The sequence below is a fragment of the Ruditapes philippinarum genome, unplaced genomic scaffold, assembly GCF_026571515.1.
Source record: "Ruditapes philippinarum isolate M1 unplaced genomic scaffold, ASM2657151v2 ctg279_1_1_1_1, whole genome shotgun sequence".
NCBI classification, from domain to species: Eukaryota; Metazoa; Mollusca; class Bivalvia; order Venerida; family Veneridae; genus Ruditapes; species Ruditapes philippinarum.
Genome location: NW_026858680.1, coordinates 204,396 through 220,246, shown reverse-complemented (window position 1 = coordinate 220,246; position 15,851 = coordinate 204,396). Strand labels below are relative to the sequence as shown.

The 15,851-nt window shown below is 30.2% G+C and overlaps 1 protein-coding gene across 5 annotated transcripts in view; it reads right to left on the bottom strand.

The window, feature by feature from the left end:
- LOC132753934 (uncharacterized) overlaps nucleotides 1-15,851 on the bottom strand; it is a 120,887-nt gene that overhangs the window by 19,726 nt on the left and 85,310 nt on the right. Inside the window, exon 1 of one of the 5 annotated variants that reach the window (XM_060744490.1) lies at nucleotides 2,552-2,821. The exons of the other annotated variants lie outside the window; for them this stretch is intronic. Coding sequence (XP_060600473.1) covers nucleotides 2,552-2,655 — 104 coding nt within the window. The 5' untranslated portion in view covers nucleotides 2,656-2,821. Of the gene's footprint in view, nucleotides 1-2,551; nucleotides 2,822-15,851 lie in introns of those variants that run through there. 5 annotated transcript variants of the gene reach the window in all.

Sequence of the window (15,851 nt, the reverse complement as noted above, 5' to 3'; positions counted from 1 at the left end):
CACGAAACCTGAAAACGGAGTAATTAAAAAAGCTGAAATCAAAGCAGAGCATTAGACACGGTGACTGCCGATAATTGTATAATAACTGATTTGTACTAAAATCATAATTCTTTTGGGATCTCTTCAAATCAATTTTACTTTAATGAATCACAAGACTAGGAAACTAATGTGTTTATATCTCACAATACCATTGACCAATCCAAATATTATCTGGAAACACTTATTTATTCCCCTTGGAATACTTGGTCAAAAACAAATAAACACAATGACATTGACCAGCCAACAAAAGAAGCTATTTTAAAGGTTGTACTTAGAGTTATCAAGGTAGGTGGGCACTCATATGTATCACGCACACTCTCCATAAAACTCTCCATAAAAGTCATCATTTATGATAACGAAAATACTAATCTTTTAAAATCAGAGCCATTGTGGTCTCCGTACATGGAAGGAATATCCCCGGCGACCCCTCATTGTACGAACATTTCAAATTGTACCTTCATCTAGAATAGCCCAATCCCGTGTGAGATTCGACCTCGTGACTACATAAAACAATCTATCGTTCTAGGCTATATAGCCATAGAATTCCCTGTTATAGGACCCGATGTATATACATTAATGAAAAATAGGTTTACAATCATAATTAAAATAGTTACAGAATACTGTAATAAGTGCATATAAAATGTATATGTTTTTAATAAATAAGCTAAAGAAAACAAATAAACATTATTACAAAGGCTATCTTTGTTCAATTATATAGCCTAAAATTTGTATTACATTATAAACCTTCTGTTTCTAGTACTAATAGAATAACGTCTGTAAAATCAATCTTAAGTGATCGCTTATTTATACCTTAAAGGCATATAATTAATCTTGTGTAATATTGGCTTACACCGGGTAAATTTAAGTATACAGTTTGAAATCAGTCAAACATATATGAAAATTATTCAAATATTCTTTCTAATAAAGCTTACATGTAAGTTCTCGTGCATGTATGGAAGGGATTATCCGCCACTCTAATTAATATGAATACATTGTAATTAATATGAAGACATTCTTATTATTTTGAAGACATTCTTATTGATAGGAAGACATTATTATTATTATGAAAACATTGTTATTAATATGAAGACATTATTATTAATACGTTGTAATCATTATGCAATATTAAGATGTTGTACTTGCTGACGTAACTCGAGTTCTTATTGAAATATGCAACATTCAATTTACACTTCAGTTCTAAGGCTGTAAACATGCAAACTATAATTAGATATTTAATTTGCTGGCTTTCCAATATTTTTCCTTTATTTGAATTTGCTTTCTAAAATCAATTTGACACACTTTTTATTCTTACAGTGTTTCAGTATTTATTTTACAAAAACCATGGTAATTTTAGTCGCATGCTGACATTGTGTATTATGTATTCGAAACAGCAGTTTGCATAGCACACTAAGAGTTTCGAAATATAATTCAAAATTAAAGGTTTTTGCGCTAGAATTGGCCTTTTAAATCAACGGGGAATAACTGGTAAAAACGTAAAAAGTAATAACCATAAATAATAATGACTACCAAATCTTTCCCCCGATATATAACGTATAGTAAAAAGGCCAAGTTTGAGGCAAAATATCTCAAAATCCGCCGCATACAGTATGCCACATGCATACCTTTTCTGAAAGATCTTCAAAAATGAGTTGCAAGGCAGGGTATCACGATGTTTGATCAGATCTTTTCCATGAGGTGATTTTTACGTCCGCACCGAAAGGGATCAGTTAGTATTAAACAGCGACCTCTGTCGTAAGAAAACGCACTACAAAAATTGGTTCCCAGCTTCGTTTTTTGATAACGTCAACATTGTTATGAAGACGATTTTGTTTTAATGAGTCAATGTTAAACAGCATTTTATACTGCGAATGATGTTTTGATTGTTTTGATTAAATGTTGAACATTTTATTACAAATGAATTAACACATATTCGGTAGCGTCCATACACTAAATACCTAATGTTGATTTTAATGAATGATTTTGAATTAAAATGTATTAAATATATTTTAAGGGAAATCAAACCAATTTTCAGAATGAAACAAGAAAAACGTGTATAAAAATAAAATTAACATATAACAAAGATATATTTCAAAATACCTTTATAATTTATAAAGATACGAAATACACTAAGTCTTAGTCTTGAAAATAACCAAAATCTAACATCAAATTCACTATCGCAAAAGTAAAAATGGAAATTGGAATGTCATAAAGCATGATAGGTGAATTGGCGGATAATCCCTTCCATACGCATGTACTCAAAGCGCAGCTATATGAATAAGTAGTTAGGACATTTAGTAAAACAATAAGCTGTTCTACAGAATTATGTTATTCAAAATCACGAAATAGTATACGTGCTCATATGGGTAATAAAAGGCGGATATAACTCTCTACGTATCCAAAGCGATAAATCCAAAGTGTAGTAAAACCAAAACATATTTATATCGAGTTTCAAATGCTAGAAAAGCATGCAAAAATTGTAAGCTATTTAAAAAATGAAGAAACATAAACATACTTTCGGATCCACGTATCCCCTATTGCCACATACCTTACACCATGTAAGGTAGTTTGTCTTGCCCAATCTATCAGTAAGAATTTCCATTTTTCAATTTTTCCCATTGCAAAAGAGGTATGTATACATTTACGGAGTCTTTTTATATATATTCATCAGTTATGAAACAATTTGGTACGTGTTCAATTCACAACACGTCAAAATAAAAGTATTCCCAGGTCTTATATAGTTTTATGAAAATAGACTTATAACCGTATATATGCGATGACTATCGTGAACTAGCAATAAATGTTTCCGGGAAAGCGTGAATAAACTAATAAATATGATGCCCCATGATACGCTTCAGCAATTCCGTTTATTAGATATCACTGAACCGAAAGTCAGGAACAGAAGTATGAATTAATGATAATGCAATTATTTTTACATTTATAAATTGAATGTACAGTCACCGTATTGTAAACATAATTTAATATTCCAAATAACTTTTTCGCACTGTTACCGATCTTACTTATTTTGTCAATGGTTTGGTTTATATAGAATTTATTTAAGTTCAAATGCGTAAGAAGCTTTAAGCTTATAGACATATTTTCGGATCAGTTCCTGGAACAAACCAGTAATAAGTAATGTGTGTAATATTTCATGCTCAAAGCAGAACCAGCCCGCAACTGACCGATTACTAGGCATTTATTTCTCAGCCATGTTGCCTCTTTACTTTCAATATACTGGATATTAAGTGCTCCCTCTTTTTTTTCTTATTATGCTGGGAAAAATTGGGACACATTACACATTAAGCACAAAAATAATAAATAAATTAATAAATAATATATATCAGATCATCCATACTCTTGAAAAGTCTCAAATATAAAGTCAAAAACATAGATATTGTAAAATGACAATTAAACCCAATATGATTAACAAACAAGAGGGCCATGATGGCCCTGAGTCGCTCACCATAAACAACTGCTTTTCTGTGTTGGAAGTTATCCATTGTCAATATTTTTCAATAATAAATTTGATCATAGAATATGTTTAAACAATAATTTGAAGAAATACCATGACCTGGGGCATTTAAGCGTTAGCTTTAACGGGGCCAATCAACATGATATGAGCAAATATGATAAAAGGCTACCTCAGAATGTTTCAAGGTTTATTGATCATCTATCAATTATTTCATTAGGAAATGATGTTCAAAGGTTTTTCAATTTTTGGCTTCAATCAAATAAATATGTGCCAACGTGATAACGGAGTACCTAAGAATGCTACAGACAAAGTTTGGTGAGCATCCATTAATTAGTTCTGTAGATATAGACGTTTAAAGGTATTTCTATTTTTAGCTTTAGCGGCCCATTCGGTTCTGGTGAGCTAAAAAGGGAGTATAAAAAATTCCAGACTGATAAGAGAATAAAAGGGAATAACACATTCATGGATCAATTTTTTGTATAGTTATGTGAAAAATTAAAAACCATTTATAAGGTAAAATATTGGCTAAAGCAAATATTCTCTGGACGGTTCTTTATATATTTGTTTTCACCTTACACAGATTTCAAAAACAACACGTGTATCTCTTCTTTACATTTATTTTAGAACTGTTTCATAAACAGACATATTTTGTCATATAAAATGCATATAATTTTCAATATTTGTAAGAATTTAATCCAAATACGTACAACATTATAAGTTTACAACTATGATTCATTTGTATGTAAACTTAGTGTCTTTAAATGATTTATAAGAACAAACTTCTTAGTTAATATGGATCACCTTATGATTTGATTCTTGAAAATATATGTGTTGATATGTAGTAACTTCCTAACATGTGATACAGACATTCAAGTTATTATACGCTTTGATTTTGGAAATAAGTACTTGCTCCTTGCTGAAACTCCGCACAAACTTTTCACTGTGATCATGGCACAAATTAATATCAATCATCTGATTTGAGTATATATAATGTTCTCTTATCTAAGTCGCCAAATCTTTTATTTAAATAGGAACTCATGTAGAGTAGTAAAATATGATTTTAGAGCAAAATGAACATTTAAGATTCCATTTAATTAATGATAAATTTAATTTATTACTTCACCATCTTCACTAAAATTGAAATGAATGTAACTAGTACACCTTTTCGTTATATTTCATAGGGTCTCTATGTTGTCTTTCTCTATCCTCAGAAATTTCTTACCTCCCATTTCATTTTCTCTGTCAAGGGATTTTAAATTCAACAATCATTACTGATGCACCTGTTTAGATATTCTCGGATTCCTTGTGATGCTCCGATATCTTACTTTAATTATGCAAAGGAACATTAAACTGTCTGGAATAAGAACTACGTCATTTGTACTGTTATCTGAACTTGTGTTGCCTTGACAATAAAATCATATGAGGGAAATATCTCTAATCTAAACTTGAAGAAGAGAAACTCTAAAATTAAGATAACTACAGTTATTTTACAACATTTTTTACTTTATATTTAAGAGCAAACAAAAATATATTACATGTTCTACTGTTTGCAATTAATCTTATTATTTCCATATTAAAAATATATAAATCTGAATTTTTAAGGGAGGGGGTTGGGTGTAAAATCGCACCACCACTTATTGTACAAAAAATCTATAATTTGGTCCTTTCTTTAAAGAAAATGTATTTTTGTTAAATAACTTATATTATCAATATATCATTATTATAACTAATAGTCTTGCTGTGCTTACCTATAATGTGTAAAATTTAATACCTAACATTTAGTCTCTGCGTACTCAAAAGATATTAATCTAACATTTAAGAAGAAACTATATAACAATTATCAGAAATTTCAAATATCAATTTTAAGTAAAGTATATCTTTGATTGTTCTAATTCTTATGGCGATATTTATACATTTATGCATCTTAGGAACTTTTCATGATTGAAATTCAGTATACTACACTTCAGAATATAAGTATTTTAAGATCTAATATTGTTTATGACTAGACACATATTGCCGTACTTTTGTGACAGATATCGTAAAATAATATTTAATGATTCCTAGAATGCGTCAATAAACATATAGATAATTTGAGTCCACAAGGCCCCCACGTTGCTACGCTTCAATACAAAAGTAAGGTATGAATAAATAATAACGCAATTATTTTTGTATTACATTTATGCACTGAATTGACAATTATCTTCATAATGTAAACAAAGTTTAATTCTACTGAATACTTATTTGCTCTGGCATAGCCTAGATCATACAACTAAGATCACTGTAGCAGTCAGCGTTAAGCGCCCACGGTCATTTGCTTTGTACAGGAAATCATTTAGAGGCATTCAGTAAAAATGATACTGTAAACAAATAAGAAATTCTATCACACCAACAGAGAATGTTGACAGACTTAATTTTAATGTCAATATTAAATTTACAGTTAAACACGAGTTTATCATTACACAATGTTATGTTGTTATCAATAAAATGCAACATAATTTTTACCAGTACGCAAAATTTTTATATAAAATATTTACCAAAATATTTACCGTAATTGCATGAATTTTGTGAAAAGTAGAAAATTCTTGCGGAATATGTCTAATTTGAATAAGAGAATGCACAAATTTTAACTTGATATGGCAAGCTGTATTCCCTATTACTGGTCAAGATTAATTTCTCTTTTCTTAAAGGAACTGTCAAATTTTTAATGACTCAAGTGTGTAGAAGAAACGTATCTTCCATTAGTGTAAACATTGTTATGTACATTTACAAAAAGAGACAGTATAGCCATTTGCAGTATTTCAAATTTCGAATATGAGCAAAATATATCTTTATTACAACTCTGTAAATATAATGTTAATAACTAAGTGTTTTCATAATGGGCTTGTTATTGGGTATTAGCCTGAGGTCAAAGGCTATCTTGCAGCAATTCAAAATGTCGCCGTTTTTTTTTTTCAATGAAAAAAAGGCAGATTCATAATGGCCGAGCTGGAGAGCCATTCAAAATTCTCCAATCTCATAATAGCCTAGTTTTCTCATAAAGGTCGTATTTTTCCCATAATGGCCTTGTTTTATGTTTATAATGTCGTGGTAAACTTCATATAAGCCTTATCTTTGAAGTGAAAACGTGCCTAATATTGAAAAGTTAATTAATAATTAATCATAAATATGCATTATTACTCGTATCTATTTAAAGGGCACATATAGCAATTACAGGTGAGCATTTCATTTTAGTTATAAACAAAGTATACAATACAAACATATCTTTTGGGTAAAGTTTCAAAGTTGTCCGTTCTTATGCAATTCAAGCCTTAGATAACGGACGGTAGATGCATATTGTTCATGCCAGCATGTGTTTCATGTTGTTATGATATAATATGTCCCCCCGAAATCATTACGATTATTTTTGTTAAAGTATATTTGCATGTCTTAATTATACATTTAAAGGAAACGTTTCTTAAAATCTTTTTCTCCTGAATAGGAATTGCGTATAATACATTTATTTATATTTAATTCTGGAAATAATATGCTAATATGAAATAAATTTGCCATAAATATGATTTATGATAGCAATTATATAATGATTTCATGTCCGAAGATATGAATAATTCGTTATATAAACAATTTATTTCGTTTTCCAGTGATTAATTGCTCAAACTTTATAATTGGATAAGGGCCAATATTGTCCACTTTGGAAGAAAACAAACTTGTACATATAGCTTTCTCCTACCTACGTAGGTGTACCTTTAAATAACATACAAAATCGTTAAAATTGTAGATATTAAATACAAAATACTTGTATGAGCATTGAAATAATATTTAATTTCTTTTTAAAATGTCACTTTTACTTCTGTATCGTCACTATAACTAACATAATTATAAATGGCATTTTTATATCCTTTTTTTCTTCGGCTTTTTGACATCCTTCAACAGTTTTTACTGCACTTTCCAGTATCGTTCATGAACAGGCTCAATCAAACAGACATGCAACATTTTCAATTTTGCCGTTTAGGTATTCAATTTGCTCTCCTCCTGCATACACCTTCTGCATATTTTCCCTGTGATGCCTTCACAACGTCAGTAAGTCTTCAACAATTGCATTTATCAAAATATCTTGATTTTTTCCCACGTCTAAAATATAAGTTACCATAGAAAACACGTTATTTCTAACATTGCATGAAATTATGTTATTAACTTCACCCTTTAAAGCTATGTGTTTTGGTCATTCTCAATCTGTTTTAAGTTGTTTATCTAATCAAGCAAATGTTGTTATAATCATATTTATATTGAACTTTTTTTTCCGCACATGTTTCTATAGAAAAGCTGTTTTTCTGCGTAAAATATTTTGACCAATTGATTCAGAAATTGTACATAATGTTGAATTTAAAACAGAATATATTTATCATAATGTTTTATGCAGCCTTTAATGCAAAGCATTTACTAGTATTCACTTTTCGTGTTTGTATATTTGAAAGACGGAAGAAAACTATTTACAGTATATGTGGTGAACTAAACTTTTTCTTTTATATTATATATATCTTCTAAGTTCTAAGAAAATTACTTCTTTTGAATGTGCATGATAATTGTTGCGGACTACAAATAAAAGTCAAGCTAAGCGAGTTTTTCAGTTCGCGAAACTATTTCGTTACATAACTACGGCTTGTCTTCAATTGTCTTTTAATTTGCTGTTTAAATATTATTTGACCCTATTATCAAAACATTTATGTTTGTACAATATCCTTTAAAATATCAATAGCATGCCACTTCGATAAAGATATTGATCTCTTCCTCTGTATTTGTAATTGTAATAGTTCATAGTCTTTAATGTATTATATTCTTATGTTAAGTATAGTGATCCAAGGCCAATTAAGTGCTAAATTTGATTTGACAAATCAATGAATTTTAATTTAATCGTTCTTTTCCTTATATTTTCCTAATATTTAATTGATTGTATTGTGTAAGACAATGTATTTTGTACAAGTCTGAAAATAAAGTTTCTGTTCTGTTCTTAACGTCATTGTATCATTATCTACTTATAAAACTCGCTTTCATAGAAAACTTTCAAGTAAAGCATAAACGACTTTCTTGGGTTTAAATGACTTATTGAGTATATTTTCAATCAAATGCCATGAAATGTTATCATTTCAATCGACACTTATTGTCAAACCAGCGGGTATACACAATAGTTTACACGATTTCCAATATGTATAAAGTATATTTAACAATATTGGATCCTTTTGTTTTCCTTTGAAAATCTATAATTATCTTGACCGTTTCATGGAGTGTTAGATCATCTAAAGGATTTGAGTCTCACATACTAATACAAAACATGACTGACAAAACGAATATCAATAACTAATATGACACTTTCAAAAAATTAAGATTATGCTGATAATTAAAAATGAATATCGATTTGTTTGGTTATGAAAGTCATTTGAGCTATCGTGGTGGAATATCAATTTCAACGATTAAAAGCCGTGACCGATTACATGACAACGGCAATTATACAAATAACATTTATTGAATATTGTTAAATGAATCATTATTCATTATTAATTGGTATCTGTTAATCTTTTACCAACAATTATAGCAATAAAATCATATTCCTTATATCCAAATTTAATGTCTATTATATGATTTTCGAACATTGACAAATCTTACATGACCTATAGAAGGCCATGCCTGAAAGATTTGTTTACAACATGACCGGTATAAATTGACAAGTACCAGATGCATCAATAACTTCAGACATACATACGAAATTTTAAATACGTAATAAATAATGAAAGGCTAATAAGCTGATGAATATGGTATTCAACCAATTTATTTTAAGCATTTATGACAAATGTGGGAATAACTTGCCGATAAAAATGGGATATACTCTGATGTTATGAAACTACAAAATACGATAACTAAAAACCTATATTAAAACCAATTGATATATCTAGTCCCTCGTGATCTACCAAAATGTCAGAACATAAAAAATAGGGAATAAATAATATTTATGGTTAATTATGTAATGTTATTGTATCTTTCAATTAAGACCGCTTACGAAATATATATTTATAGCTAAATATCAAAATAACAAGGCCATCTGTGTGTCCGTGTCTTTTATATAATTAAGCAAAACAATGAATCTACGTTTGCAGCCGAAACGTATTATTCAACGCAAAACATACGATTCATCGAAAACTTCATTCCAAGAGAAAAACACTCAACAATATAAAAGTAACCTCCTGCAATAATGGTGTATGCAGATTACCTTTCCAAAACAAATAAAGATGGTTAACTCTAAGTTTTTCATAAATTCATAATTTTAGCTTATAACAGATATGTTATTTATATGTAAAACGATAGTACTAATAATGTTTATATTAATGTTAAGGAAATCTTATTTTGCAATTCTAATCTAAAGTATAGAGAATAATTGATAGTATTGCCTGAATATGTAAGATATATTTCTTTATTGACGACTGTCAAACAAACCAATTTTCATTTTATCTTATGCACTTAGCTAAATCAGTAAGTTGTACCTTTTGTAGATGATATGACGTTAGATGTTCTACAGCTCCGCGAACAATAAAACAAGGTTTATAGACAGTGTTATATTCAGTAATAGAAGTAATAGAAAGAGCATAGAAACAATCTGATTTGTACGAGGGGATGTGGCCTCATACATGTACTCAAGTTACAACAATCGGCATGTATTTGTATACAAAAGAAAATAATGAAGGCCTCAAGTTTATGAACCCAGCTGTAACTAGTAAAGTACATGAAATCTTAATTTTCCTGACAAAAACAATCGACATTAACGTTTGTTTATTTATGCCTGGTTTAACCATGAAACAAATATTATGAAAGGATACAAGTCTTTTAACATTTAAATAAATTGGCGATCTGAATAAACACAAAACCTACATCTTTTATTTTCCTTCTCACAACTTGATACAGGAATTAAGAATCCACTCCTCATTCAGAAGGTGCCCTTATAAAATAACATACAAACAATAACACCGTAGGCGTTTAGATATTAGTTGTTTTCTGAAGATAATTGTGCGTGGTAATAATCAAAAACATTTTGATTTAGTAATTATAGAATTTATATGAGTTCGATTGTGACAGAAGCAATGAGACTATAGACACACCCTTGAATCAGTTCCTGGAGCGAATCAGTACACTTGCAAAGGGAATCAAAAGGTTGTAAGCTCTTAGATAATTTCTGATCTTTGTAATCTAAATCGTACTGTATATCTGTATGTATTTTCCTGTATAAGTTTATTTTTATAAACTATAATTCACCTAGCAGGGCACCGAGATGCAGCGACTGCGTTTAGATTTTTTACTATAACAGGTAGAGTTTGATACATACGGAATTTTACATTACAAGAGTTGCATGAGGAAATCATTTATATTCATTTTTATGACAGCCACACTTTATCATTGCATATTGTGGCTTCTTCCTTAAAAAAAAATTTTAAAAAATGAAAAAAAATAGTTGCCACGACCGAGATTTGAACCCCAGACCTCTCACACCCATCTCGATGATATTCATCCGCGTAATTTGTGAGTGTGCATTTATTGACAATTCTATAAGCCGACGCTTCTTTTAAACTTTGAATACGTTGTAATTTGTTGGATACTTGTAACAAAATAAAAATATTTCTTTCTTTTACATCTCTAGTTTTAAGCTGTTTTGAGAACTACTTGTTGTAAGGTTTGTCGTGAAACGCTATGCCAGAGATTGGATGTCAGCTTTGCATTTCCTGATCTGCAATCAGAAAATACAAAAACGGCTTACCTCTAACGGACTTTGATCAAACGCGGATAGAAATACTTAAACTACAAGTTCGATGTGTTAACCATTTTGGCATCACGTTTGATTTTGTACTCACACTGAACTATTCTAACTTAACTTTGATTATTTTCTTCTTTGAAATATTTATGTAACCTAATGGGACTTTTGTTTATTAAACTCCTGTACATGATAGTTGAATATCTATATCCGTGTTATTGACTTTCAGTTATGACCACTTAAGATCATGATCAGATAACATACAAGTTATGAGATGTCTGTAATTAAAAACAAGATCATTTCAACAGCTTGTGATTACTTTAGATAAGATGCAAGCGTGTAAAGTGTTTCTACGTTGACGGAAGGGGAATAAAAATCAAGCCCTATATTTAATGTCAGGCAATAGCTCATAGTGTTATTCTTTGAGTAAAGATAAAATCTAATGGACAGGCAGTCTTAAATATAATATACCAGAGGATGGAAAGAAGATGGAATATATACCTATTTAACAATGTTGAAATAAAAATGTAATTTTATAAGATGTTTTCGATCATTGTAGCAAACCTATACGTTCATTCAATGAGCGAATACTACTTCACATTTATGACTATGATTTGGGAAACATTTGCGTATATGATGTATAAACATTAGTATAGATATCTGGAAAAGGTGAATCATAGGAAGCTTTAAAATCAGCAAAATTGATTAAGTCCGTACATGAGCCTGAGGGATAATGAAAAAGTGAAATCAGAGATTCCTCCTAAATCATTAACAAAGGGGCCAAGATGACCTAGATCGCTCACCTGACCTATCGAACTCATCAGGGCAATTACAAGCAGTTTGACGACAATTGAATAAAAAATGTGACATCTAGAGAGTTAACAAGGTTTTTCCATATCTGGGTAGTGTAACCTAGTTTTGACCAAAGGTGACCCGTATTCAAACTTTACCTAGAAATCATCAAAAAAATATTCCAGGATATTTGGATAACAACAGTAGCCATTAGAGAGTTAAAAAATATTTTTAGCTCCTGTGACCTAGTTTTTAATCCGAGATAAAGCTTGTTCAAAAGTATCCGAGCAATTACCTAGACAAGCTTTCTGACCAAGTTTGATGACAAATGAGTCATAAATGTGACCACTAGAGTGTTAACAAGGTTTTGCCATATTTTGGCGGAATGACCTAGTTTTGATCCCAGGTAACCCATATTCTAGCTTGACCTAGAAATTATCGAAACAAACTTTCAGATCAATTTCCAGGATGTTTAGGTCAATACAGTAGCCACTAGAATATTAACAATATTTGTCTATTTTAAGCTCCTGTGACCTAGTTTTTCCATCCGAGTTGAACCATATTCGAACTCATCCCAGCAATTACCTAGACAAACATCCTGACAAAGTTTAGTGATGCTTGAGGCAAAAAACAAGCAATTTTCTTGCAATAACCCCATTTTTGTTACATACAAAATACACGGTTGGTTTGTTTTTATAAAAGCTTTTAAATACATGCAATGTCAAAATTATTAGCTTATTCATTTACGGAACTTTATGATATAACGCAGGTAACTTGTACTCTAGAGTACTTTCATGAACAGGCTTAATCAAACCGAGCCTGCAACATTTTCAGTTTTGTCTTTTTTTGGCGTTCTGTAAGGATTCCGTTATTCTGTCCTTTATTTAGAATAACCTACATTATCATAATCAAATAGTCTATGGAAAACATAATTGCTCTTATTGCTCATATTCTCTTGTTTTATAACTTCAATTTGTAATGCAGATTTCATAAGATAAAAACAGCAACACTTTGTAAAATAAAATAGATGCTCGTATATATCAATATTTATAAATATTTATAAATAAATATTTCCTATTTAATGACTATGCGGCATACAGAGATACAAGCTTATATATGTTTTACAATCATGTGCATATATATAACTTTTACATTTAACCAGACAGACTGGCACTAATGTTAGATATATTTATAGTAATATAAAGGTAATTTAATTCTAATTTTTATCAAACATATAAGCTTACTGATAGCACTTTATTGCACAAGTAATGGATACATAATCATTTCCTGCAATAGAACAGCACGAAGTTTAATGCAAATGCTGTGTGTGGAATGCGCTCATTGAATACCATTTTGCCTTGTTGATCTTGTTCGTAATATTTTAAAATATAACACATAAATATAATGATTATTACATAAAGCGGCAACGTATTTGAGAAGCTCTCTTAAGTATCATCAACAATATATATCAATATAATCAGTTATTTGAGAAGCAAACACTTGTGATAAAAAGCTAGAGATATTATTGTGGAGTATGCACTTTTACCGAAAATAGACATAGTTTGATAAGCTGGCTATTATGTACACATTCTTCTTTAAGGATAACACAACGTATAGTATCAAAAGCAAGTTCTTGCAATCACATTAATATGTACATACATTCCTCTTACTGCTAACAATTACTCTTTAGCCTTTTCTAACACTACATATTTTCATCCAGAGGTGCTCGTGTAAATAAGAAATATATCAAATATTATGTCAGACATCATACTATCTGAATAAGTTTAACAACCTTTATTTCATGCTTTCCAGTGTTTTATTGTAATATATCAGATGATTATATTCTGATAAACCACTAGTGAAATTTATAAAATATAATTTTCACTGTAGCCGGACTATATCTGAATGCGGGTGAAAAGAAAATCATAACTAAATGGAAAAACAGGCAGAAATAAATGCCGTCATGCGTAAATTTTGCTTCTTTAGGAAAAGAAAGTCGATGTCACTATACATCATGTTGAAAATGTAACAAAATTAGAGAAATTAAACAGAACTATATTTCAAAATTGATGATGTGACGTCATGATATAATGACGTCACAAAGGAGAATGCGCGACGTTACGCGGCAAAATCAGTAAAAATTACTTAAAATCACTTAAAACGCATGAAATAAAAAGAAAATGTATTTGTTTTACATATAAGATTGAAATATATTTCATTCGTGAACACCAGCTATTATATTTTCACTCGTGGCTACGCCACTCGTGAAAATATTGCATCTGGTGTTCACTCAGTGAAATTATATTTCGATCTTACATGCAAAACAAACAAATATCCTCTATGAAATACCGTAGGGAGATTTTATTGATGTATTTACTTGTACTGATAAAAGTCTATTACTTCATTTTGGTTTCGATATTTCGTTTACGATTACATTATGTTTCTGGCTTAATGTCGAAGTCGATAAGCTTTTTGGCATATTCGTTCAGCCTAGCTATTTTCAAACAGATTCAATTCCCTTCCCCTTGTAATCAGCTTCACGATAAGTGTTACTAAATACTGACTAAAGTGAGAAATGTTTTATTCTAGTCGCCAAGTGTTTGTTTATGTTTAGAATCTATTGATACTTTAATACATGTATGAGACTAGGCCATATTAATATGAGTAATGACTTTCACATCTTTTATGATTTATCTCTCGTTTATACAAAGGAAGGGAATCTTATTCACTTTTAATTACTCGATCCTTGAAGATCGTTCAGCACGACATTATTGTGTATACTTGTTATATGGTATTTATAATCTTTTCTACATTATTGTTGTATATATATGTCATATCGTATTTTTATATTCTTCTATTCGGCCATTTTCAACTTAGGTGGTTTTGAATACTGCCTGTTTAATCACCCTTAGGATATGTTGCCTGCTTTTATAATTTGTCAGTTGAATGAATGCGCCCTTGTTGAATAAACATAAAACTACTTATTTCAAATAGCAGTGATACAATATTTTCATATAATGAAAGTAAATAAACCTATTAGTAGTAATTAGTGATTATTTCTAATCATTTAGAAGACTTCATAGAATATAATTTGTTCATATAGAAAGAAAGTCATGAGCGGGAATTTATACACAGAAAAATCACACAGGAGGGGACAACATTTTAGTCTATGTAATAGACACGAGGCCATCTGATTTGCACGATAGGATGGGGCGTAGTATAAATCAGATTGCCGAGTATTTTGATGTTCTTCCTCTTGTGTATCATAGTCAAACATAAAACACGTTCCCTTATGTGACAATATGAAACCGCAGATGTCTGAGCCATTTCTCATAAATTATAAAAGCTCTTGACTTGAACCTTCATACGATGATAGATCTCATTCAGAAGAAGTGCTGTACACAAGAACCGGTACTCTGCACAACTTATTTTTGAGTTATTGCCTTTTGTTAATTTTCATTCTCCATTTTATCCGGGTCGTTTCTCCTACACAATGAAAGCTATTTGGTTGAAACTTCATAGGATGATAGATCGCAATAGGAAGAAGTGCAATGCACAAGAACCGGTACTCTGCACTTCTTATATTTTGAGTTATTGCCCTTTATTAATTTCTATTCTTTATTTTTGTTCGGACCATTTCTCCTAAACTATAAAAGCTTTGGACATGAAACTTCATAGGATGATAGATCTCACTGACATGAAGTGCAATGCACAAAAACTTATACCCCATAATTTTCGAGATGTTGCCCTTTGTTGATTTTT